Source organism: Amphiura filiformis, chromosome 2 (genome assembly GCF_039555335.1).
Source record: "Amphiura filiformis chromosome 2, Afil_fr2py, whole genome shotgun sequence".
Classification (NCBI taxonomy): Eukaryota; Metazoa; Echinodermata; class Ophiuroidea; order Amphilepidida; family Amphiuridae; genus Amphiura; species Amphiura filiformis.
In genome coordinates this window covers 4,657,562-4,675,526 of record NC_092629.1, presented here as the reverse complement: position 1 = coordinate 4,675,526, position 17,965 = coordinate 4,657,562, and the positions used below count along the sequence as shown (strand labels likewise).

The following is a 17,965-nucleotide window of genomic DNA, read 5'->3' as shown; positions in this document are numbered from 1 at the left end:
TGAGAAAGGCAGACAATTGTCCATCTTTTGAGCTGTATGAGAAAGGCAGACAATTGTCCATCTTTTGAGCTGTATGAGAAAGGCAGACAATTGTCCATCTTTTGAGCTGTATGAGAAAGGCAGACAATTGTCCACCTTCTGAGCTGTATCAGAAAGGTAGACAATTGTCCATCTTTTGAGCTGTATTGAAAGGTAGACAATTGTCCATCTTTTGAGCTGTAAGGTACATGTAGACAACTCTCCACCTTTTGAGTTGTATAGAAAGGTAGACAACTGTACATCTTTTGAGCTGTATCCGAAAGGTAGACAATTGTCCATCTTTTGAGCTGTAAGGTACATGTAGACAACTCTCCACCTTTTGAGTTGTATAGAAAGGTAGACAACTGTACATCTTTTGAGCTGTATCCGAAAGGTAGATAATTGTCCACCTTTTGAGCTGTATATAGAAAGGTAGACAATTGTCCATCTTTTGAGCTGAAAGGTACATGTAGACAATAGATGTAGTCATTGTGACGTCAACGTCGCCATCTTGTGGGTACGGAGTGCCTTGTTGCTAAGATCACCGCGTTGACGCTTGACTGAAGAGATGCGTCACATGCTGCTACTTCCGGGGCGTAATGTCTAACGCATGACATGCAGAACGGCAGTACCCACAAGGTGACGGTCCCGCGGAAAAGGCTGACGGCCTTTATTGTCCACCTTTTGAGCTGAATCAGAAAGGTAGACAATTGTCCCCCTTTTGAGCTGTATCAGAAAGGTAGACAATTATCCACTTTTGAGCTGTATGAGAAATGTAAACAATTGTCCACCTTTGAGCTGTATCGGAATGGTATAAAACTGTCCACTGTATCAGAAAAGTAGACAATTGTCCACCTTTGAGCCTTTGAATTGTCCACCTTTAAGCGTCGTTTTGTATGTATCATAAAGGTAGATAATCATCCACTATTGAGCTGTATAGAAAGGTAGACAATTGTGCATTTTTGAGCTGTATCCGAAATGTAGAGCATTGTCCTTCTATTGAGCTGTATCAGAAAGTTAGACAATTGTCCATCTTTTGAGCTGTAAGGTACATGTAGACAATTGTCCATCTTTTGAGCTGTATCAGAAAGGTTGACAATTGTCCATTTTTGAGCTGTATCACAAAGGTAGACAATTGTCCTAGTTCAAGTTTTGGTCTAATGAAATCTTTGATTATAAGATAGACAATTATCCACCATTTGAGCTTTATCACATCTAGGCAAAATTTTGTCTACCGCTTGAGCTAAACTCATCCCAAAAAGAAAGTATCCAGTTTGATTTTGGCTCATAAGTCAAAGATGGGGTCTTAAATCAAGACCTACCAAAAGTATGTTACAGATAAATTTATTCCACACAGTTTGATACCTCATTTGTCCAAATCGATGCGGAATTGATTACACAGCGACCTTTTAAACGCAAGCGACCTCAATTTTAAAAGTTGCAGTAATTCCTATTGGTGTGGTTTTCCTGCTTCTCAAGATTAGTCATAAAGGTACCCAATAACAGAGACGAATGAAGACTGTTTAACTTCACTTCATGTGTTTTATTGAATACAGATACTCTTTTAGTCCTTCCTTAATGTTTTGCCCTTCACTCTTTACATCTTCTCCTGCTGCATCAATGACTGCCAGACAGCTGCGGAGCATGCTCTCAGTGAGACGCCTGATGCGCCTTGATCTATCGCTGCCCATAATTGAGTAGCAGGACCAAATCAATAGGAATTACTGCAACTTTTAAATGGAGGTGATTGCATTCAAACGGTCACTGTGTCATCAATTCTGCGTTGATTTGAACACATGAGGTATCAAACTGTGCGGAATAAATTTATCTGTAACATACTTTTAGTAGGTTTTGATTTATGGCCACATCTGTGACTTATGGAATAAAATCAAACTGGATACTTTCTTTTTGGGATGAGTTTATATCAGAATGGTAGACAAGCGTTCAGCAGCTAACTTTACTCAAGTGGACAATTTGCTGATGGTACTTTCTTGCAACCTAATTTGAATCTGTTTTAGAGGATATACATGCTTCATTTATAGGTTCCGATACACCATACTTTTTCATATTCAAGTCCAACATAAAAACAAAATCAGCACCGAGTAATATAATTAATAGTTATCGACATGTCTATACATAAGTGTGTTATATTGGATTAGTATTACGAAAAAGTATAGGCTACTTTATCTGCACAGTCCTGGTGAATATATTTAAAAGAGGGTTTAAAACAGCTTTGTAATTGGCCACCCATTTTTGTTAGTGAAATAACTTGTCTTTAAACTTTTTCTTCGATATGTTTGTCATTGTATAGTTGAATAAACAAACTTTATGCAGTCAATATTATCTTCTCACTGTTATATGAATCATAATAACTTTGTTGTGAATGTGTCTGGATTATAAAGTAATCTCAAATGTGATGCAATCAAGCAAAATGAGTCCGATGTCAGGAATATTGATTTGAGATATAATCAATAATAGTATTCAACTTCCTTTGTATTTTGCAACACTAAAATGGCCATATCTCTGGAACCATAAGTCTAATTATGATGGGTTTTCAGCAAATTAAAGCTCTGAAAATGGCTCATAAAGAAATTGAAAACTAAATTTTGATTTTGATCGACATCAGACTCATGTTGCTTGATCGCATCACAAATATTTATTCCATTTTTATCCATCCATTCGCAATGCAAGAACTCATTAAAAGATGTTAATCTTCTTGATTAAAAAAAAACCAAAAAACTTTTTAACATTCAGTTTATATTTACAATGTACTTGTTTGTAACATTTAAATACACCTCAAATGTATTGCACATATTGTCGTTCTATTTGAATTGGCTGTAAAATTTTAGTTAATTTCACACACAACATTGTGACTGTAAAACGTTTGCTATTTGTCACAATTTTCTTACATCTATCATGAATATTGAATTATAACCCCTCTTTATTTTTTTTAAAATTTGAAAACATATTGGTGGGCCATAATATATGATATAACTAATATGTGACGCGATCAAGGGAAATGAGTTGGATGTCGCTAATATTGCTTTTGAGATATTGGCAAAGAAAGTGTTAAAATTATTTTGTTTTATGTTGTTTCTAGCGATTGATCAAGTGACGTAACTTTTCAAAGAAAAGTCATATTAACATGGGGTTTTCAGTTTTTGAAAGCTCTAAATGTCCTCTTTAGAAATAAATGTAAAACTCATTTTCGACCAGGGTCGCCATGTGACTCCTTCCCCTTGATCACGTCACATATAATCTTTCTTGAAAATATATAATTTCATGACAATTTGATTAGAATTTCAAACCCCCTTTTCAATCACACTACAGATATGTGACCATCCTCCACAACTGAGCCCGGATGTCGCCAGTGCCACTATTGAGATATGCTCCATTGAACTTAACAATAAACAATAGGAAACAAAGGATTTATTGACTGTTTTATTTATTTTTCACTACTTATATGTCAAGTACTATAGACATGATATACATCATTTTAAAGCTAATTTCAAGCAGAATATTTTGGTTGAATATCTCAAAAATGATGATTGGCGACTTCAGGACTCGGTTGTGCTGGATGGTCACACATAAAATAATGCAATGAAATCGGCCTTTGCTATAGACCTGACTATATTTGGCATGACGTACATTGTAACAATCGCTTCATCTGATTGGTTGTTTTTGGATCTTCCATCTTCTATTACTGTTACTGGTTACTGTTGCAATCAATGCGGGAAATCACAAGACGTGCCATAAAATAAATAACTCTTGGTGAAACAATTGGTCGGCTGTACTCCATAGTGGGGCACCGCAAATAAACAATATGCCAACTTTAATTAATTTAATTAATTACGGTAGCTAATTTTGACTGCTGAGACTTGGCGAAATGAAACAGACCATCATCAAAAACTTGCCAATTTTCAAAAAAATGACCAAATACGCCACTATGGAATGAACCTGTTGTCCACCTTTTGAGCTGTATAATAGAAGTGGGATTTCTTATCAGGGCAACCAACTTCTAATAACAACAAAAGAAAAGGCAAATTGGTATGTTCCATGCAGGGCATACTTGAAGTGAAAGGCCCTGTATGAACCGATAGAATTTTCGCAGGGTTGTCCTGTTTGACAAACATGAGAAATGGGTGCAATGTATGCAAGATGGATTGCAATAGATGAAACCACCCAGCCAAGAGAATTGCACATATTTACTGGCTTATAATTCCACAACATACAATGGGTTATTCCAGTTAAAATCCATACCCCCCTCCATCACGGACATGACTTTAATCTCCCTACACATGCAGGGGGTGTAGATTTCAAATGTAGTCACCCAAATACATAAACCATTTGAAATTCACACTCCGTGTGTGGAAGACTTAGATCATGTCTTCCATAGGGAATGTATGGATATCAACTGGAATAGCCCAATATATTAAACTCTGACACATTATGGCTCCCAAATAACAACAAAGTTTTAACTTAACGAACAAACTCAATTTATTGCAGATTTTTAACACAGTTTAAAATACTAACATTGTTACCACTTCACATCAATCATTCGAAGCAATATCTGGAGAACATGTCAAAATAAAAGGTTAGAACGAGATTAGACCCAAAGAGAACGGACTTCATCATGTTTGTGTGAAGCTCATGGAGCGTAAAATAGTGTACCTCTGGGTTATATGCCATGCACCTGGCACAGGTGTGCGCTTGTTTATGTTCTGCTAAAAGCTGAGTGCACACATTTTTGTAATGCTCAAGCTCAAAGGGCTCTTGGTGATATATGGTGGAGGTAGATTATTTTAGTCTCCACGTGTGAGAAACCAATATGGCAGATTTATCAAACATGGCAATTCTGAGTTGGTTCTCTTTGGGTCTAATCTCTTTGGTTTCTACTCACGGCAGATACTCAAGTCTTTCCATGATGCTTTGCAGGAAATTTAGATAAATCCCCAATATGCATTATGGGATTTGGAAAAGTGCTTTTAATATGTATTCAGTTTTACTAGATGGGAACTTATAATATAATTTAATATCATGAAAACTTCACACAGGTGGCTCCTTATCATTTATCCTGAAAATTTTTGGCATAAATAGTTGACAGGTTTAGATTCCCAAATTTGGCATTAGCCTTTTCGAAGTATGGCATACACAATAGGAGGGCAGTATTCAATCTGGGTAAAACCCGGCAAATTCAAAAGCCTTGACCAACTTCGTGCAGCGCCATCCTATTGTATCCGCCATATCTCAAAAAGGCTAATGAGGTTTATTTCATGTTATATTCAATAATGGGCTAGTCCAATTAAAATCCAAACACACGTGTTATGGAAGACATGGCCTTTAATCTTCCACACAGGGGGTGTAGATTTCAAATGGAGTTGATCATTCAGGTATACCCATTTGAAACTCACACTCCCTGGGAGGAAGATAAAGGTCTTCCATAGGGGGTGTACAGATTTCAGCTGGAATAGCCCAATGATGATTGGTTACATTGACATCATCTGACATCACCTGTTCATGTACTGTACCAAGTCCATGATAATCTTGTGTTACTTAGCACAAAAATCATACTCAATATTATGAGGTCAAACTGTAAGATTCCGCCTGTAACGGGTACTGAACTTTGCCCTGAGAATTTAGGCTGCTACTATGTCACAGTTCCAGTTAAGTTTGGCTATTGCAGTTGAAATCCATACACCTGCTATGGAAGACATGACCTTAATCTTACACATAATTATTATTATGGAGTGTGAATTTCATATGGGGTTACCCGAATGGGTGACTTCATATTTGAAATCTACATCCCGTGTGTGGGAGATCAAGGTCATGTCCAGCGGGTGTATGGATTTCAAATGGAATAGCCGATAATATTTCATGGCTTAGGTAGCTTAAATACAAAATCACTAGAGGCAGTAACATCTTGACTCATCATGGCACACACAAAAAACTACAAAATTGACACACATGTTCAGACACAGAATGATCTAGTCAGGATTAGCTAACACTACTCCTACACTTGAGGTCAACTTGTAAGATTGTGGGTCATTGGACTATGCAAGCAGGTTTTTTGCTCCGTTGATATCTCCAGTTTGTGTAGCGATATTCAGATCAATGATTGATTCAACTGCAAACGTCATGTGTGTACATATCCTTGTGATACCGCATACCGACAAATAACTGTCAACTGTCCTCATCTAGGGTGATATTAACAAAGATTTAAATATTTGTGTAGTGATATCTGGATAGATTATTATATAGCCAGTCTCTGCAGTTGGTTTCTAGTAATCTCTTATTCGGCACTATGCGGAAAGTATTTGCAAGAAGGCCCTATCTCCAATAGCTGCCAGATGTCATATTTTTATATTTGTACAATATAAAATGCAGGAATTTCAAAATGTCTAAACGGCAGCCATTGCAGATAGGGTCTTCAGGCTCCAAATTCTTGTCTTATAAACTCTTTATTGGACAGGTTTGCGTTGCTCTACTAGTGGTGCTTGGTAGGATCGACATCATTTGACTTTAGCAAAGATTTTCTCGCTAGACTGTGGAGAGAGAAGACAAATTTGAGAAATATTTAAAATCTGTCCAATACAGACTATTCCAGTTGAAATCCATACAAACCCCATATGGAAGACATGATATAATCTCCTACACAAGGGTTGTAGCTCTCAAATGGATCACCCATTCTGGTAACCCATTTGAAATTCATACCCCCATAGATGTGGAAGACTAAGGTCGTGTCTTCCAATACAAAGTGTATGGATTAACTGGAATAGCAAAATACATGGTTCATCCAAGCAAACACTAAAACACAAAATGTTAAAGAGAAAAATGTTAAATGTTGGGTTGTAAAAAGGGTATACCAGTATAAAAGGTTTTAATAACATTCAAAAACATTAAAAAAACCATTAAAACATTCTAATGCAAGTGTTGACAAAATATTTTCACATTTTGACAACATTTTTAAAGCTTGTGATCCACAGCTTCATCCCCCACTTTTCACAAAAAAAAAAAGTTTAATACCACTGGAAACCTCTGGTTACATAATGTTTATGTACAAAAATGGTCTTGCAGATTAATTCGTTTGGCATCAAATTTATTATGTTCTGGTACATCAGAACAATACACATTATCATGCATAACTCGCAAAATATGCAAAACCTGACAAAAATCCTAGCTAAGCTTCTGCAGTCACTCCATGTTCCTGCCCTCACAATCATGTAAGGTTTTATTGCGTCACCCTGTATACTTACACAATGGTCCACACAGTGCATAAAATCAAATAATTCTTGTGTGCAGGTCTCCTCCGTCTTAGATTTACTATTCACACGCTCAGTACATGTGTCTAGGACAGCCTTCAGGGACTCGCAGTGGTGTCCGTTTTGACAGGCTTCTACGATAGCATCACGAGGATCCTGAAATAAAAAAATATATATTAGTAGATTATGTGGTGTGTAAAATGCAGTGCTCAGCGTATTCAAAGGGGGGTTGTATACCCCACTTTTGTCAGTCACTCAGGGGCAGGGGTAGCGTGAGCACAAAAAATCACGGGTTCAATTTAATTTTTCTGGACCCTTTGGTACGTGCAAAACCAACATTTAAGGGGTCTGATGAGAATTTAAGGAGTCCATCTGTCCGAAATTCTAACCTTCGGAACTTGTCAGATATTCCAGTGAAATTATTACTGTCTGTTCAATTAGCTTAGATTCTTGAATTTTTAAGATATTTGAAAAAATAACAAATTGTGGCCATAGTCATCAAAGAAAAATGTTAACACAGCCTTAGACCTAACATGATTTATACTTTTCAAATGCCAAAGTTCAATTTAAAACCCCATTTCTTTTGAATTTTGCCTCATTTTAGGCAGTTACTTGGGTCCACCGAAAGGGTTCGCGACCTTTTTACAAATCGAGTGGGACGGTCCATTATCAACTTAGGGCATAGACCCTATCCAATTTAGCAAAACAATCTGTCCACCAATCTGTCCTGCCATTTCAATTGTTATACCGTTCCGGTTATTGGATAGGTTCTATAGGTGATGATGGTCCATCGGTTTTTGTTACACGAAATTGAATGGCGCGATTACGTTTTATGCATAACATTATTCTGAGCATTATTTTTTTCCTAAACAATTACATTAAAATTATGGATTTCGTTTTTATTTCAACTGGTTTACAAATGTAAGATTATTTTAAAGGGGCATTTCATGATCCACAGCCTCATCCCCCACTTTTCTCAAAAAAAGTTGAGATTTTTATATCACTGGAAACCTCTGGCTACATAATGTTTATGTACAAAATATTTCTTGCAGATTAATTCGTTTTGCAAAGATATCATGAAATTTGAATTTCGTTCTGGTGCACCAGAACGAAATTACAACGCATGTTTATGGAGCAGTGTAATAGGGGGCCTACACATAATCATGCATAACTCATAAGCATAAAATCGGAATCAACTGAAATTTTGGGAATAGGCTTTTTTCGTGAAAAAAAAAAAAAAAATGTCATAAAAAGAGGATGCTCGGATCACGAAACACTCCTTTAAATAATATTTTCTTGTACAAAAGTTCATTAATTTCACAGTTTTTCAGTTTGTATTCAACAAGCAAAAGCGAAATAACAAATTGAAAATAAATGTGTAGTTTTATAATAGCCTACACCTTCTCAGACCCATTCGCACAATAAATAAATAAATAAATAAATAAATAAATAAATAAATAAATATATAAATAAATAAATAAATAAATAAATAAATAAATAAATATGCATGGAATATATTTATATAAGCTGGGCCTATAAAAAACCTTAGTTCATAAATAATAACGTAATGTTTCAACAGACGGGTTTCAACACAAATTAGGCATACTGGCAAATATTTTGCTGGCAATACTTCCTGATGTGGATGGTCGAATAAATACCATCTCTGCGCATTGTGACATTCGTCCCCATGCTCTAAATGGATTGATTCAAAAAAGTTTATGGTACCTGACGTTCTACGGCTTTTTATAAAAATATCGCGGGAAAAGACCAAAATTGAAAAGAAATGGGGGTTTAAATTGAACTTTAGAATTTGAAAGGTATAAATCACGTTAGGTCTTTAGGCTGTGCTAACACTTTTCTTTGATGACTTTGACCACAATTTTTTATTTTTTCAAATATCTTAAAAATTCAAGAATCTAAGCTAATTGAACAGACAGTAGTGTTGTTGGCCGATGGTGATTCAAAAGATTTACTGATCTTTTTATTTTTAATTGATGATTTATGCCTCCGTGCATCGTGAAATTAAAGGGGCATTTCGTGATCCACAGCCTCATCCCCCCACTTTTCCCAAAAAAAGTTGAGATTTTTACACCACTGGATACCTCTATCTAGCTACATAATGTTTATGTACCAAATAATTCTTGCAGATTAATTTGTTTAGCAAAAATATCGCCAAATTTGAATTTCGTTCTGGTGCACCAGAACGAAATTACAACTACATTGTCTATGGAGCAGTGTAATACACATAATCATGCATAACTCATAAGCGCAAAAATCGGAATCAACTGAAATTTTGGAAATGAGCTTTTTTCGTGGATATCTACTGAAAAATGTCATAAAAAGAGGATGCTAGGATCACGAGATCCTCCTTTAAGGAGTCCATACAGTTTTTATCGGACCCTTTGGTCAATTTCAACTTGAGATTTAAGGAGTCCAAAATGCATAAACTGCTTAAATGCGACCCTTGCTCAGGGGAATGCACCGGCCCAATCAGATGATTTTTTGGTTATTTGCCGTAAAATTTGGGCTAATATTTTAAACATTAGGTGAATTTTTGATTATTTGCTATGAAATTTGGGTTGATATTTTTAAAATTGGGTGAATTTTGATTATTTGCCATGAAATTTGGGCTAATATTTTTAAAATTGGGTGAATTTTTGATATGAAATTTGAGCTGATATTTTAAAAATTGGGTGAATTTTTGATTATTTGCCATGAAATTTGGGCTGATATTTTAAAAATTAGGTATAAAAATTTTGATATTTGCCATGAAATTTGGGCTGATATAATGATATTTTAAAATAGGGTGGGTGAATTTTGCCATGAAATTTGGGCTGATATTTTTAAAATTTTTGATTATTTGCTATGAAATTTGGGATATTCAAAAAATTGGTGAATTTTTGATTATTTGCCAAGAAATTTGGGCTGATAATTTGTTATTATTGCCATAAAATTTGGGCTGATGTTTTAAAAATTGGGTCAGTGTCCGATTTACAAATTTTTTCCTACCTGCACTGGTGCATGTAGCCCAAAATTTCTACATGCACAGCAAAAAGTGTGCATGCACCAAAATGAAAGCAAACATAAAATCACATTGAATCACAATCATTGTCAGTTAAGCTTGTAATAATATTCCGGCTCCACTGTCATTGTCATTTTTATCCCTCTCGCTCGCCGATTTCTTAGCCAAAACACTGGATGCTGTGGCTTCATCTGTTCTAGAACTAGTCGCCGACGAGGTGCACGATTTCCAGAATGATGCAAGTGTTTTTTGAGCTATTTCCTTTTTTGCTGGACATTAATTACATGATTATTTTCCGTATGTAAACAAATATTTCCCACGGTTTAAATTCCGGTTCTTTTTTTTCAATGAAATGAAAATGACAGCTTCTACATGTGCGAGGGTATCGGGAATTGGTGGATGACGTCACATTACGCTAGCCCCTCTAAGGGAAGTCATAGTCTTGGACCAGACTGTATGTGGCTATCTCGAATGTTCGTTAGGATCGACAAGTATCAGACCGACGCTAAACTGGCCTGTAGGAGGAGACTAGGAAGTCAATGAAAAAAGTGACAGTTCTCACGTGATAGGGGTATCGGGAATTGTCAATTGCGCGATTTGCCCCAGCCCTTCTAATGAAGTCAGGATGTTGCGCTAAAAATAGATTGACTGCTTGTTTACTTTTGTATATTGCCTTGTCATATCGCTAGCGCTAAAATCGTACATGCACGCGTGCAGGCAGGTAGTGAAAAGCTGCATACACAGAGGGAATGTTACATGCACTGGTGCAGGTATGCAGGTGGTAAATCGAACTTTTTTATTATTTCCCATGAAATTTGGGCTGATATTTTAAAAGTTGGGTCAATTTTTTGATTATTTGCTATGAAATTTGGGATATTTAAAAATTAGTGGATTTTTGATTATTTGCCATGAAATTTGGGCTGATAATTTTTGATTATTGCCATAAAATTTGGGCTGATATTTAAAAAATTGGGTGAATTTTTTTATTATTTCCCATGAAATTTGGGCTGATATTTTAAAAATCAGGTGAATTTTTGATTATATATGTTTGCCACGAAATTTGGGCTGATATTCTAAAATTGAGAGAAATTTTTTATTATTTGTCAATGTCATGAAATTTTGGCTGATATTTTAAAATTGGGTGAATTTTTGATTATTAGCCATGAAATTTGGGCTGATATTTTTTGCTAACTCACCTCTAAGTCTTCCTCATCCTCCTCTTCTTCCTCCTCCTCTTCCTGAAAAACAAAGATAACATATTATCGGTACCGGTATTAAATTAAGGCCTACAAATAAAATAAAAGGTTGCATGTCACAAATAGGTCACCCAAAAATGGAGGAGCCGTAACATGAAAATGCTTTCTTCCCACTTCAAATTTAGTTTATTCTAAAAGTATGATACCTGTTTTAGAAAATTTGGTGTCATTTTGTAGATAATTATGTTCTTTGTCAAATACAAAAAACCCCAAGTCAATTGGACAACTACTTTGAGATTTATACTTCAATATGTAAGATGTGTCAATGGAGGAGCCGGGGCGGGTGAGCCGGGGCGGGTGAGCCCCATAGGGTTGTACACAAAATTGTGAAAATATGACAAACTTCAAACCTCTGTATCTTAAAAAGTACAACTACTGTAGCATGGACACCAAATTGCACATATCATCCTGGATTGTTAATCTACCTCATAGTAGATCAACTGTAACAAAAGATGTAACTAAGTAATTGCCTAATTAAATGCTAATTAAAACAGTTTTCCCTATATGTTACTGTACAAAGTGTGCATGTAATGCTCCGACATTTCTAAATGGCCTATCTCTTGTCCGAGTCACCCTGCTTGTTCAAAAGTACACATATTTTTAAGGAAATTTGATGAGGAATTCAATTATGCTATTAAGTTTTAGTGCCAGACATGGAGGAAAAAAAGTTTTGATTGATAATGTCATATATACAAATTGTAACATTATTTTACAATTTTTGACATAAGGGATACCAAACTCTTTCTTCCTAATTTGTTGGAAGGGCCCCATGCAATGTCTTTCTGAATCCATATTTATTTTGAGCTACATAGCTTTCAGAAAAAGAAAATATGGGGTTTACCATGACATGAAATATGTTAATTTTGTTGATGTTTCACCCTGTATATTTCTTACCCACCCTGTATTATGATATTATACTTTGTTGATTTGGCATCCTTGTAATATAAGCTTTCCAGGAATGTGTACTTTTAAGGGGGTACTACACCCCTGCCCAATTTTGTGCATATTTTTGCATTTTTCTCAAAAATTATAGAGCATTGGTGACAAGTAAGATTATAAGATATGTATATTATAGGGGCAAGGACTACAACTGCTACACTGGAAATTTTATTTCAGCACAGACAATAGTTGTGGAGTTACAGTCAAAAATGAGGGAAAACCAATATTTGATCAATAAATCAATAACTACTTGCCTTGAGTTGCTGAATTTTCAGTGCAGTAGTTGTAGTCCTTGCCCTCAAATATACATAGGCCTATCTTACTTGTCACCAATGCGCTATAATTTTTGAGAAAAACGCAAAAATAAGCAAAAAATTGGCTAGGGGTGTAGTACCCCCTTAATGGTCTAAAATGTATTCATTAAAAGTTGTGTTGAAGTGAATCAAAATTGGTGATATTTTTATCATAAAACATTATGTTACACAAAAGATGACCAATTCATGACATGCGACCAAAAAGGTAAAATATTGAAGTTCACAACATGTAAATTTGCCGTATGGCCATGCATTTTGAAATTGCCACCTTCTGCAGCTCATCCTTTTTTAAAGCTCGTAGGCATTTTGAGCTTGAAGTCAACAATTCTTGCAGAATAAATTTGCGGGAATCATGTGACTCTCGCAAATCAACTTCTGTGTACCATAATCAACTTGGATTCACGCTAATCTGTTTACGAGAATCTTTGCAAGAATCGATTCTCTGATTCACGCCGAAATTCTGCCCTGTCCCTGGGAAGTCAGTACATTTATGTTTAACTCATGAAACTTATTGACGAGCAGTCCAAATTTTGAGCCATACAAGTTTAGGCCCATGAAAGTCAATTCCGAGTTTATCGTCCAAATTTGACGCAGGTATTTTTGGTTTCCAAAAAGTGACGCGGGCGGGGGACGATAAACTCGGAATCGACTTTCATGCGCCTTACGTGGTCAACTACATTAAAACCTCTTCTACTGCGGGTTTAGAAGAAATCACCATGTTCAGTTCAGTTCAGTTCAGGATTTCCCGCCTTTTATTTCAGGCGCACCACCAAAAAGATGTAGATTGTCACATTAAATGCGTACATAAAACATCAAAACCACCACCAAATCAAATGTTCACAAATAAAGTACATGTACAATGTTTCAGCGATTATAAATTCATGAAGCAGTCAATGAGTCATGCATAGTACAATTAATAATTACCACCAAACTAGCAAGGTAACACTGTCACATCAAAAATCAATAAAAGCACAATATATAAGTGAAGCTGTCAATAACTAGTCAAAACACAAATCCAGCTTCAAGTTCAACAAAACAAGAATCAGATGCTACGTCGCAGTTTAGATTATTTTTGCACCAAGCCGTGCAGTGAATTTTCCAGTGCGCGGAATATTTGGCAATTGAACACCGTGTGCACTTCTTGAGCCCTCCAGGAACAGTTTTTTCATGTTGAAATTCCATTCATCAAGAAGACCGAGGATTTCTATAAAAATTCCCTCACTCACGTAATGGGTGTCGAATTCGGAAGACACGATAAGCTTACCATGGGCATTCTGACGTAATTGCCCATATCCCGTTTCAGTTTTCTGGAATTCAACAAATCTGATTTTAACATTACATGCAGCAAGCAAAAACTCAGTGATCATTTAATTAAATGAACGAAAATGCACTGAATAACTTACTTCTGGAGGATTATTCTCGATGATTTGTTCGTCGTCGATCGCCATGATTTCCAGCTAGCTAAGCAGACGTGCTAATGAGGGCGCTATAACCAGGGAATAAATTCGCCAGGGGGTGGGTCATACTTCTCTGGCAATTCCAGGGCAATCCCGACGGCAACACCACGGGAACACGATTTGTTTTATGCGCATGTCTAGCGCATGCGCATTTTGAACAATTAGCGATATCAGCCGTTAAAAACAGCCTGTGATATTCAATCAGCTGATCGTAAATAACAATCCCGGAGTTGACAGCTTCAAACACACGGTTACAATGGAATCGTGACAATGGGAATTAAATCTTTACTCCCAAAATTCAAGAATATAGAAAATAAAGTTTCTGCCAGGGTTTCTGCCGCGGATTTGGGCGGTGAAGTGCAGGCATTGACGCAGGTACACTGCACAACCTGGAATTGATCCACGAAGTAAGTTAAGCTTAAGCTTATTAATTTAAATACTATGTAATGTAGATGGTATACCATCTACATGTAGTGAAATTGTTATGATCATTTTAAATCGGGTGTGGTGCTGAATCCAGTTACAATTTTGTGGATCTTGTGGTTCTGTAATTATGATGTGAAAAGAGTTGAAACGCAACAATAACATCGACATAATTGACATATTTCTCAAGAACCACAATTATTTACAATACTATTCATATATTAAGAAATTATTTTAAGTGTGTGACTTGTATTCGGTGATGAAGGAAAGGATTAAGGGCTTATTTTTCATTAATCTCCTATTCTAAACCATGAAAATTGTCTTTTTATAGCTGCGTGACCAAAAAAGCATCCTGTACCGTTGATTGGTTTTAATGTTACCTGGTCACATGAATGAAGTTAATTTTTAAGAATACATGACAAGCCGTTCCTATGCCAACCTGTCCTTGCGTCAACCTGCACCACATTTTTTAAAGGCAACTCGTCACTGACCAGTGACCAACCTGTCCCTTGCTTGCTGGAGGGAATAAAGCTAAGGTAGTTGACTATATATATTGTCAAAGGACGGGTAGACTATATTGTCAAGGGCAGTACGTGGGGTACCGTGTATTGGGGTCACTTGTCAGAGCGGGCAAAATCCTGGTGTGCGGTAGATTTACCCGGTCACAGGGTAGATTTTCTCAGGCAGAGGTGTAAAATAGGCTGATTTAGCATAATTTTTCAGGTTTTCCTTCCTGGTCAAAGCCATGGGGGGTGCAGAGTGACCCCTGCCACAGATACGCTATTGGTCAAGGGGTGGGTTGGGATAGGGACAAGTTGTATATCAACCAATTTTTACATCACTTTTATGCAATTATGGTTCTTACAGGTACCCGGTATGTCAATGATTTCTGCTAAGCAGTAGATGTGTTGGTTAGGCAAAATGTTACGCCCATAGTTGTTTTTGATGGGGAAGATCGAGCTACAAGCAAAGCAGCACACAAAGGAAGAAAGAAAAGGGTAAGTATTAAAAAAAATCAATCTGAAAAGATATGTACAATGTACATGTATGTGAAATGCTAACATTCACATATTTTGGGTATAATCACGAATTTTAGGTTTGGCCACAAATTTTAAGATTTTTCCAAGACACCCATTTTTAAAGTATTTATTTTCCAAAAAAAAACATAAGTTTTCACAAAATTGAAAGAACCCATGGTGATCTGTAATACAATCCATGCAGAAAAAAGTACCGGTATAGAAAATAGACCATAGCAGAATGGTAAACTGCATATCCGTCAATACATGCTTTTTCCATGGGAAATGAACTTTGCTGCTTGGATGATGTCACGATGAGGTTAGCATTTATTCCGTATTGAAAAGCGTGTACTGACGGATATGCAGTCGACCGCCCTCATCATGCGCATATTTTGGGGGGCTTTGAGCGCCAGCCCCGAGTCAAAGCAGGGGTGGCCGTCGAAGGGGCAGCGGAAGAAGAAGGCGGCAAAAAGAATTAGTAAAGAAAAAGGGCGGAAATTTTGAAAAAATTGTACTATATATAAAAATGTGTTGCTTTTGGGGCGCTAGCGCCTAGAAATCCTTTTTTTTTTTTTGTTCTTCACTTTTTCAAACGACCGTAAAAAAATTGGGGCAACCTTTTCGGGCTGCTGAGGAAGGGCGGCAAAATTGAATTTTCTTCAGCCCCTGGGGTAGGGGCGACCCACGATGCACGCCACTGCTCATAGGACTTAATTTTAACGAATTCAACTCTGCGCCGTGTAATTTAATTTAAAAAAATGCAAATTTGAACTTTTTGCGGAAAATGCACACATTTGGGTAATATTATGGATAAATCACACAAATCAGGAATTTTGTGAAATTGATGCATAAAATTTGCTCTCAAAAATCATACATTTTTCGGTGCTTACCAATACAGTGTAGTTCGTAAATACAAATTAGGGCACCAAATCTGTGTGGGTACTTGTACTGTCTGTGTAATCATTTGGGAATTTCAATATTTCTCTGTTTGTGTTTGCTTGTTTTTTTACGTCCAAGTACTAGATTTTCCTTGGGTAAAGCTCAACCTCACTTTTGTGAAATTAATCAACTAGAGGAGTTTATGCATGCATCTAATGTATTATGTACCTCAATTTTCCTCAAATTTTGATATTTAAATTTGCATTTCTTTCTTCATGTCATCAGGAGAAAAAGACAGGAGAAGGCTAGAGCCCTGCACCACCATGCCACACAAAATGAGTTTGCAAGTAAGTCTATGATGTATGACATGTACATTGTACGAGGGGGTATCCAAAAGTTTTTGACATCACCCAGAAGTGAAAGAGCTATTTTGATGAAATTATGTCAGTGTAATCACTGGTCCTTATGTACATTATGGTTCAGAAATGGTCTCATAAGTATAAGTTTACTTTCTATCCAGATGGCACTAGGTGGGCAGTAGCTAGGCGCATAACCTGCAAGATGGTGAAAATTGAGGAACGTATTGCACTGTTGCTTTTTGAAAAAGGAATTTCCAAACTGGCTACATGTCCCTCACAGTTTAGCCAAGAAGTGGACGTCCATCACTTATGGATGGCGCAGCCACAGTGAAGAAACTCAAGAAAGTGGAGGATCTTATCATGAAAAGGTAATGCGCCTACTGCCCATCTAGCACCACCTGGAAAGAAAGTAAACATACTTATGAGACCATTTTTGAACCATAATGTACATAAGGACCAGTGATTACACTGACAAAATTTTATCAGTATAGCTCTTTCACTTCTGGGTGATGTCAAAACTTTTGGATACCCCTCGTACATGTATCATACAGTAAAATCGATTAAGGAACCGTTCACAAACACTTGTTGGGGGCCCTGATGCAAAAAAATTTCATCGTGAAAATTTTTCGGGCCCCTTTTTCAGATCTCAAAAATTTCAACCCCATATACTCAATTTTCCCGGGAAAATTTGTGGTCAATTTTTTCAGAGCCCTTCTCCCCCTAGAAGGGTCAAAACTTTTAAGAGCCCCCTTTTTGCATCAGCCCCCCCAACAAGTGTTTGTGAACAGTCCCTAATGTAGATCCATGATCATCCACCATGAATGGGCTGCAGTTTCAGCAAAGTTAGTTTTTGAATAGAAAGGAATTTGCCATGTACATTGTATTTTAGCCACTGATTTTTAGTTTACTACACATACTTAGGGACACAAACTCATTAAATAATCCAACCCAAAAAAACCTGCTGTATTGCTAACATTTCAACCCTTTTGTAGTGAGCAGCCATGTGACTGCAGGGTTAAGGAT

General features: G+C 36.6%; 1 protein-coding gene and 1 long non-coding RNA gene across 2 annotated transcripts; one reads left to right on the top strand and one right to left on the bottom strand.

The window, feature by feature from the left end:
* Positions 1 to 4,490: 4,490 nt before the first annotated feature.
* On the bottom strand, positions 4,491 to 14,321 carry LOC140145799 (cytochrome b-c1 complex subunit 6, mitochondrial-like). The gene is made up of 4 exons (XM_072167477.1): positions 14,212 to 14,321; positions 11,496 to 11,537; positions 7,272 to 7,433; positions 4,491 to 6,560 (listed from the first exon to the last, which is right to left on the bottom strand). The coding sequence occupies exons 1-4, from the start codon at positions 14,254 to 14,256 to the stop codon at positions 6,528 to 6,530; spliced, it is 282 nt and encodes a 93-aa protein (XP_072023578.1). The 5' UTR covers positions 14,257 to 14,321; the 3' UTR covers positions 4,491 to 6,527.
* A 211-nt stretch (positions 14,322 to 14,532) lies between these two features.
* LOC140145798 (uncharacterized) lies at positions 14,533 to 17,398 on the top strand. The gene is made up of 3 exons (XR_011858135.1): positions 14,533 to 14,672; positions 15,556 to 15,686; positions 16,869 to 17,398. It is a non-coding gene; the product is annotated as an uncharacterized lncRNA (long non-coding RNA).
* Positions 17,399 to 17,965: the final 567 nt, after the last annotated feature.

Bases quoted from the DNA above. Each gene is read 5' to 3' on its own strand.
- LOC140145799 (XM_072167477.1), bottom strand. From the start codon at position 14,256: ATGGCGATCGACGACGAACAAATCATCGAGAATAATCCTCCAGAA. The intron at 11,538-14,211 runs GTAAGTTATTCA...TTTGTTTTTCAG, and splicing joins TCGAGAATAATCCTCCAGAA to GAAGAGGAGGAGGAAGAAGA. The intron at 6,561-7,271 runs GTAAGTATACAG...CTCTCTCCACAG, and splicing joins TGCACTGTGTGGACCATTGT to TCTAGCGAGAAAATCTTTGC.